General features: G+C 42.3%; 5 protein-coding genes across 5 annotated transcripts; all 5 read right to left on the bottom strand.

The window, feature by feature from the left end:
* Positions 1-247: 247 nt before the first annotated feature.
* On the bottom strand, positions 248-1759 carry LOC149251955 (pentatricopeptide repeat-containing protein At1g71460, chloroplastic-like). Its single transcript, XM_089454039.1, has one exon. The coding sequence runs from the start codon at positions 1757-1759 to the stop codon at positions 248-250; it is 1512 nt and encodes a 503-aa protein (XP_089310165.1).
* A 596-nt stretch (positions 1760-2355) lies between these two features.
* Positions 2356-3867, bottom strand: LOC149251954 (pentatricopeptide repeat-containing protein At1g71460, chloroplastic-like). Its single transcript, XM_089454038.1, has one exon. It carries the CDS (start codon positions 3865-3867, stop codon positions 2356-2358), a length of 1512 nt encoding a protein of 503 aa, XP_089310164.1.
* A 595-nt stretch (positions 3868-4462) lies between these two features.
* Positions 4463-5974, bottom strand: LOC149251953 (pentatricopeptide repeat-containing protein At1g71460, chloroplastic-like). The gene has a single exon (XM_089454037.1). The coding sequence runs from the start codon at positions 5972-5974 to the stop codon at positions 4463-4465; it is 1512 nt and encodes a 503-aa protein (XP_089310163.1).
* Positions 5975-6568: 594 nt separating this feature from the next.
* On the bottom strand, positions 6569-7684 carry LOC149251952 (pentatricopeptide repeat-containing protein At1g11290, chloroplastic-like). Its single transcript, XM_089454036.1, has one exon. The coding sequence runs from the start codon at positions 7682-7684 to the stop codon at positions 6569-6571; it is 1116 nt and encodes a 371-aa protein (XP_089310162.1).
* Positions 7685-7690: 6 nt separating this feature from the next.
* On the bottom strand, positions 7691-8080 carry LOC149251951 (pentatricopeptide repeat-containing protein At1g71460, chloroplastic-like). Its single transcript, XM_089454035.1, has one exon. It carries the CDS (start codon positions 8078-8080, stop codon positions 7691-7693), a length of 390 nt encoding a protein of 129 aa, XP_089310161.1.
* Between the last annotated feature and the right edge of the window lie 461 nt (positions 8081-8541).

Here is an 8541-nt window from a genome sequence, read left to right as displayed (position 1 = left end):
TCAGCCTTCTTTAATGTCGCAGCTTGGCAAAACTGCAGCCAAGATTTTCTGGCATAGAGAAGCCACATTGGCAAATTTAGCAATCTTTAACTCCGCATCAGTCTCATATCAAAAGTTGATAATGAATCGAACACTTCAAATCAAAAGTTGAAAGTGTCTCACCTGATCGATCGGAACAGGGTACCTTCATACACTACCTTCAACAAGGTAGCTTCCTTATCATTCCCATTTAAACCATATGCTGCAATTATTGCAGTCCAAGCCACAACGCCCTGATATATGCTGCAATTATTGCAGTCCAAGCCACAACGCCCTTATCAGAGATGTTATCAAACACTTTCCTTGTAAGTTCAATATTTCCACAGTTAGTATATATTTCCATATCCATAAGGGCAGAACATACAAATACATTGGAATAAAATCCCGTTTTGGTTATGTATGCATGGAATTTCTTGCCTTCTTGCAGACCTGCTAAGTCGGCGCACACAGGCAGAATATCGAGAAACACTGGCAAGTTTGGTTCGATGCCATGTTGTTGCATTTGATGGAAAAATCTAAGGGCTTTGTCAGCATGTCCATTTACTCTGTATCTTGCGATCATTGCTGTCCACAAAGTGGCACTCTTATTAGAGCTTTCATCAAATACTTTGTGCGCAGCCTCCATACTTCTGCATTTAGCATACATATTAATGAGTTCCCAATGCAGAGAGACAATCGTCACAAAGCCGCACTTGATTCCATAAGCATGTAGTTCCTTACCCTGCCAGAGAGCTGCTGAATCATCACATATCAAGAGAACATTTACGACAGTAATCACATTGGGCATCGCACTGTTCTTCAGCATTTGACGAAAGATCTCGAAGGTCTTCGTAACATGCCCTTTTTTGCCATTCCCAACAATCATAATACTACATGCAATGACATCTCCTTCGCAATCTTTGTCAAACACTTTGTTTGTGTCCTCCACAGAACCACATTTAGAATACATGTCCATTACAACAGTCCGCACAGCAACGCTGGTATCAAGCTTGCCTCTGACAATGTAGCCATGAATCTCCTTCCCCTTTCGCAGAGCTTCCAAGCTCCCGCATGACGGAAAAACCGATGCCACAGTTGCCAAATTGGGCTTGTGTTCCTCCACATGTATCTGCCGGAAACATTCTAATGCTTCGCCATGAAACCCATTATGCACAAGTCCAACAATCATAGCTGTCCATGTGACCACATCTCGATGACGCATTTCCTTAAACACTTGGTTTGCATCCTCCACAGAACGGCACCTGCAATACATATCCACAAGCGCACCTCCCACAAAGACATCAAGCTCATAACTGGTCTTGATAACCTGTCCATGAATCTCCATCCCCTGTTGCAGGTCCATTAAGATTCCGCATGCCTTCAGCATGATTGAGAACGTAAAATTATCGAGCTCCGTGCCAGATAACTTCATCTGCTTATAAATCTCCATAGCCTCGGTTTCGCAGAACCCATTCTTAACATAAGCTCTGAGCAGAGCATTCCACATAAACATAGACCGCTCAGAGGCTTCATCGAATGCCGCCGGCGCATAGACAATGCTTCCCCAGGCAAAATAAAGATAAACAAGTTTGGCAGCCAAGTAGGGATTCTGATGAGCCCCTGTGATTCTCATGTGGGCGTGGACCTGCTTGCCTTCTTTCAATAATTTCTGGACAGTGCAGCAATCCAGGAGTATAGGGTAGATTTGGGTATTCACAGGGATTTCTCTGCTGAAGTCCATCGAGTGCAGAATGCGAAGAGCTTCATACTAGTGAAAATATCTTGTAGAATGGAAAAAAGCACTAAGGCAAGGAAAAACCAGTAAAAATCTCTTCAAGAGTGACATATAAGAATGGAAAAAAGCACTAAGGCAACTCAACTTATATTTGGAAAAAGCAGTGACACTTCAAATCAACGGTTGAAAGTGTCTCATCTGATCCAACGGAACAGAATAAAAGTGTTGACGATTGTTGATGCATAGGAAGGCCTATCGGCCTAATTATAATATCCGAAAGTTAATGTACGGTTTTGATACATTCTCCCATTTAGAAATTCATTTTAACCAAAGAAGGGTTTTCTTCGTTTCTAATTCAGCCTTCTTTAATGTCGCAGCTTGGCAAAACTGCAGCCAAGATTTTCTGGCATAGAGAAGCCACATTGGAAAATTTAGCAATCTTTAACTCCGCAACAGTCTCATATCAAAAGTTGATAATGAATCGAACACTTCAAATCAAAAGTTGAAAGTGTCTCACCTGATCGATCGGAACAGGGTACCTTCATACACTACCTTCAACAAGGTAGCTTCCTTATCATTCCCATTTAAACCATATGCTGCAATTATTGCAGTCCAAGCCACAACGCCCTGATATATGCTGCAATTATTGCAGTCCAAGCCACAACGCCCTTATCAGAGATGTTATCAAACACTTTCCTTGTAAGTTCAATATTTCCACAGTTAGTATATATGTCCATGTCCATAAGGGCAGAACATACAAATACATTGGAATAAAATCCCGTTTTGGTTATGTATGCATGGAATTTCTTGCCTTCTTGCAGACCTGCTAAGTCGGCGCACACAAGCAGAATATCGAGAAACACTGGTAAGTTTGGTTCGATGCCATGTTGTCGCATTTGATGGAAAAATCTAAGGGCTTCGTCAGCATGTCCATTTACTCTGTATCTTGCGATCATTGCTGTCCACAAAGTGGCACTCTTATTAGAGCTTTCATCAAATACTTTGTGCGCAACCTTCATACTTCTACATTTAGCATACATATTAATGAGTTCCCAACGCAGAGAGACAATCGTCACAACGCCGGACTTGATTCCATAAGCATGTAGTTCCTTACCCTGCCGGAGAGTCGCTGAATCATCACATATCAAGAGAACATTTACGACAGTAATCACATTGGGCATCGCACTGTTCTTCAGCATTTGACGAAAGATCTCGAAGGCCTTCGTAACATGCCCTTTTTTGCCATTCCCGCCAATCATAATACTACATGCAATGACATCTCCTTCGCAATCTTTGTCAAACACTTTGTTTGCGTCCTCCACAGAACCACATTTAGAATACATGTCCATTACAGCAGTCCGCACAGCAACGCTGGTATCAAGCTTGCCTCTGACAATGTAGCCATGAATCTCCTTCCCCTTTCGCAGAGCTTCCAAGCTCCCGCATGCCGGAAAAACCGATGCCACAGTTTCCAAATTGGGCTTGTGTTCCTCCACATGTATTTGCCGGAAACATTCTAATGCTTCGCCATGAAACCCATTATGCACAAGTCCAGCAATCATAGTTGTCCATGTGACCATATCTCGATGACGCATTTCCTTAAACACTTGGTTTGCATCCTCCACAGAACGACACCTGCAATACATATCCACAAGCGCACCTCCCACAAAGACATCAAGCTCATAACCGGTCTTGATAACCTGTCCATGAATCTCCATCCCCTGTTGCAGGTCCGTTAAGCTTCCGCATGCCTTCAGCATGATTGAGAACATAAAATTATCGAGCTCCGTGCCAGATAACTTCATTTGCTTATAAATCTCCATAGCCTCGGTTTCGCAGAACCCATTCTTAACATAAGCTCTGAGCAGATCATTCCACATAAACATAGACCGCTCAGAGGCTTCATCGAATGCCGCCGGTGCATAGAGAATGCTTCCACAGGCAAAATAAAGATAAACAAGTTTGGCAGCCAAGTAGGGATTCTGATGAGCCCCTGTGATTCTCATGTGGGCGTGGACCTGCTTGCCTTCTTTCAATAATTTCTGGACAGTGCAGCAATCCAGGAGTATAGGGTAGATTTGGGTATTCACAGGGATTTCTCTGCTGAAGTCCATCGAGTGCAGAATGCGAAGAGCTTCATACTAGTGAAAATATCTTGTAGAATGGAAAAAAGCACTAAGGCAAGGAAAAACCAGTAAAATCTCTTCAAGAGTGACATATAAGAATGGAAAAAAGCACTAAGGCAACTCAACTTATATTTGGAAAAAGCATTTACACTTCAAATCAACGGTTGAAAGTGTCTCATCTGATCCAACAGAACAGAATAAAAGTGTTGACGATTGTTGATGCATAGGAAGGCCTATCGGCCTAATTATAATATCTGAAAGTTAATGTACGGTTTTGATACATTCTCCCATTTAGAAATTCGTTTTAACCAAAGAAGGGTTTTCTTCGTTTCTAATTCAGCCTTCTTTAATGTCGCAGCTTGGCAAAACTGCAGCCAAGATTTTCTGGCATAGAGAAGCCACATTGGCAAATTTAACAATCTTTAACTCCGCAGCAGTCTCATATCAAAAGTTGATAATGAATCGAACACTTCAAATCAAAAGTTGAAAGTGTCTCACCTGATCGATCGGAACAGGGTACCTTCATACACTACCTTCAACAAGGTAGCTTCCTTATCATTCCCATTTAAACCATATGCTGCAATTATTGCAGTCCAAGCCACAACGCCCTGATATATGCTGCAATTATTGCAGTCCAAGCCACAACGCCCTTATCAGAGATGTTATCAAACACTTTCCTTGTAAGTTCAATATTTCCACAGTTAGTATATATGTCCATGTCCATAAGGGCAGAACATACAAATACATTGGAATAAAATCCCGTTTTGGTTATGTATGCATGGAATTTCTTGCCTTCTTGCAGACCTGCTAAGTCGGCGCACACAGGCAGAATACCAAGAAACACTGGCAAGTTTGGTTCGATGCCATGTTGTCGCATTTGATGGAAAAATCTAAGGGCTTCGTCAGCATGTCCATTTACTCTATATCTTGCGATCATTGCTGTCCACAACGTGGCACTCTTATTAGAGCTTTCATCAAATACTTTGTGCGCAGCCTCCATACTTCTGCATTTAGCATACATATTAATGAGTTCCCAACGCAGAGAGACAATCGTCACAAAGCCGCACTTGATTCCATAAGCATGTAGTTCCTTACCCCGCTGGAGAGCCGCTGAATCATCACATATCAAGAGAACATTTACGACAGTAATCACATTGGGCATCGCACTGTTCTTCAGCATTTGACGAAAGATCTCGAAGGCCTTCGTAACATGCCCTTTTTTGCCATTCCCAACAATCATAATACTACATGCAATGACATCTCCTTCGCAATCTTTGTCAAACACTTTTTTTGCGTCCTCCACATAACCACATTTAGAATACATGTCCATTACAGCAATCCGCACAGCAACGTTGGTATCAAGCTTGCCTGTGACAATGTAGCCATGAATCTCCTTCCCCTTTCGCAGAGCTGCCAAGCTCCCGCATGCCGGAAAAACCGATGCCACAGTTGCCAAATTGGGCTTGTGTTCCTCCACATGTATCTGCCGGAAACATTCTAATGCTTCGCCATGAAACCCATTATGCACAAGTCCAACAATCATAGCTGTCCATGTGACCACATCTCGATGACGCATATCCTTAAACACTTGGTTTGCATCCTCCACAGAACGGCACCTGCAATACATATCCACAAGCGCACCTCCCACAAAGACATCAAGCTCATAACCGTTCTTGATAACCTGTCCATGAATCTCCATCCCCTGTTGCAGGTCCATTAAGCTTCCGCATGCCTTCAGCATGATTGAGAACGTAAAATTATCGAGCTCCGTGCCAGATAACTTCATCTGCTTATAAATCTCCATAGCCTCGGTTTCGCAGAACCCATTCTTAACATAAGCTCTGAGCAGAGCATTCCACATAAACATAGACCGCTCAGAGGCTTCATCGAATGCCGCCGGCGCATAGACAATGCTTCCACAGGCAAAATAAAGATAAACAAGTTTGGCAGCCAAGTAGGGATTCTGATGAGCCCCTGTGATTCTCATGTGGGCGTGGACCTGCTTGCCTTCTTTCAATAATTTCTGGACAGTGCAGCAATCCAGGAGTATAGGGTAGATTTGGGTATTCACAGGGATTTCTCTGCTGAAGTCCATCGAGTGCAGAATGCGAAGAGCTTCATACTAGTGAAAATATCTTGTAGAATGGAAAAATGCACTAAGGCAAGGAAAAACCAGTAAAATCTCTTCAAGAGTGACATATAAGAATGGAAAAAAGCACTAAGGCAACTCAACTTAAATATGGAAAAAGCAGTGACACTTCAAATCAACAGTTGAAAGTGTCTCATCTGATCCAACGGAACAGAATAAAAGTGTTGACGATTGTTGATGCATAGGAAGGCCTATCGGCCTAATTATAATATCCGAAAGTTAATGTACGGTTTTGATACATTCTCCCATTTAGAAATTCGTTTTAACCAAAGAAGGGTTTTCTTCGTTTCTAATTCAGCCTTCTTTAATGTCGCAGCTTGGCAAAACTGCAGCCAAGATTTTCTGGCATAGAGAAGCCACATTGGCAAATTTAGCAATCTTTAACTCCGCAGCAGTCTCATATCAAAAGTTGATAATGAATCGAACACTTCAATCAAAAGTTGAAAGTGTCTCACCTGATCGATCGGAACAGGGTACCTTCATACACTACCTTCAACAAGGTAGCTTCCTTATCATTCCCATTTAAAACATATGCTGCAATTATTGCAGTCCAAGCCACAACGCCCTGATATATGCTGCAATTATTGCAGTCCAAGCCACAACGCCCTTATCAGAGATGTTATCAAACACTTTCCTTGTAAGTTCAATATTTCCACAGTTAGTATATATGTCCATGTCCATAAGGGCAGAACATACAAATACATTGGAATAAAATCCCGTTTTGGTTATGTATGCATGGAATTTCTTGCCTTCTTGCAGACCTGCTAAGTCGGCACACACAGGCAGAATATCGAGAAACACTGGCAAGTTTGGTTCGATGCCATGTTGTCGCATTTGATGGAAAAATCTAAGGGCTTCGTCAGCATGTCCATTTACTCTATATCTTGCGATTATTGCTGTCCACAACGTGGCACTCTTATTAGAGCTTTCATCAAATACTTTGTGCACAGCCTCCATACTTCTGCATTTAGCATACATATTAATGAGTTCCCAACGCAGAGAGACAATCGTCACAAAGCCACACTTGATTCCATAAGCATGTAGTTCCTTACCCTGCCGGAGAGCTGCTGAATCATCACATATCAAGAGAACATTTACGACAGTAATCACATTGGGCATCGCACTGTTCTTCAGCATTTGACGAAAGATCTCGAAGGCCTTCGTAACATGCCCTTTTTTGCCATTCCCAACAATCATAATACTACATGCAATGACATCTTCTTCGCAATCTTTGTCAAACACTTTGTTTGCGTCCTCCACAGAACCACATTTAGAATACATGTCCATTACAGCAATCCGCACAGCAACATTGGTATCAAGCTTGCCTCTGACAATGTAGCCATGAATATCCTTCCCCTTTCGCAGAGCTGCCAAGCTCCCGCATGCCAGAAAAACCGATGCCACAGTTGCTAAATTGGGCTTGTGTTCCTCCACATGTATCTGCCGGAAACATTCTAATGCTTCGCCATGAAACCCATTATGCACAAGTCGAGCAATCATAGCTGTCCATGTGACCACATCTCGATGACGCATTTCCTTAAACACTTGGTTTGCATCCTCCACAGAACGACACCTGCAATACATATCCACAAGCGCACCTCCCACAAAGACATCAAGCTCATAACCGGTCTTGATAACCTGTCCATGAATCTCCATCCCCTGTTACAGGTCCATTAAGCTTCCGCATGCCTTCAGCATGATTGAGAACGTAAAATTATCGAGCTCCGTGCCAGATAACTTCATCTGCTTATAAATCTCCATAGCCTCGGTTTCGCAGAACCCATTCTTAACATAAGCTCTGAGCAGAGCATTCCACATAAACATAGACCGCTCAGAGGCTTCATCGAATGCCACCGGCGCATAGACAATGCTTCCACAGGCAAAATAAAGATAAACAAGTTTGGCAGCCAAGTAGGGATTCTGATGAGCCCCTGTGATTCTCATGTGGGCGTGGACCTGCTTGCCTTCTTTCAATAATTTCTGGACAATGCAGCAATCCAGGAGTATAGGGTAGATTTGGGTATTCACAGGGATTTCTCTGCTGAAGTCCATCGAGTGCAGAATGCGAAGAGCTTCATACTAGTGAAAATATCTTGTAGAATGGAAAAAAGCACTAAGGCAAGGAAAAACCAGTAAAATCTCTTCAAGAGTGACATATAAGAATGGAAAAAAGCACTAAGGCAACTCAACTTATATTTGGAAAAAGCATTTACACTTCAAATCAACGGTTGAAAGTGTCTCATCTGATCCAACAGAACATAATAAAAGTGTTGACGATTGTTGATGCATAGGAAGGCCTATCGGCCTAATTATAATATCTGAAAGTTAATGTACGGTTTTGATACATTCTCCCATTTAGAAATTCGTTTTAACCAAAGAAGGGTTTTCTTCGTTTCTAATTCAGCCTTCTTTAATGTCGCAGCTTGGCAAAACTGCAGCCAAGATTTTCTGGCATAGAGAAGCCACATTGGCAAATTTAGCAATCTTTAACTCCGCAGAAGTCTCATATCAAA

Source organism: Pinus tabuliformis, chromosome 7, assembly GCF_031772625.1.
Source record: "Pinus tabuliformis cultivar Carrire ecotype Pingquan chromosome 7, CPIR1, whole genome shotgun sequence".
Classification (NCBI taxonomy): Eukaryota; Viridiplantae; Streptophyta; class Pinopsida; order Pinales; family Pinaceae; genus Pinus; species Pinus tabuliformis.
The sequence above is the reverse complement of the archived record's forward strand: the minus strand, read 5'-3'. Positions and strand labels throughout refer to the sequence as shown.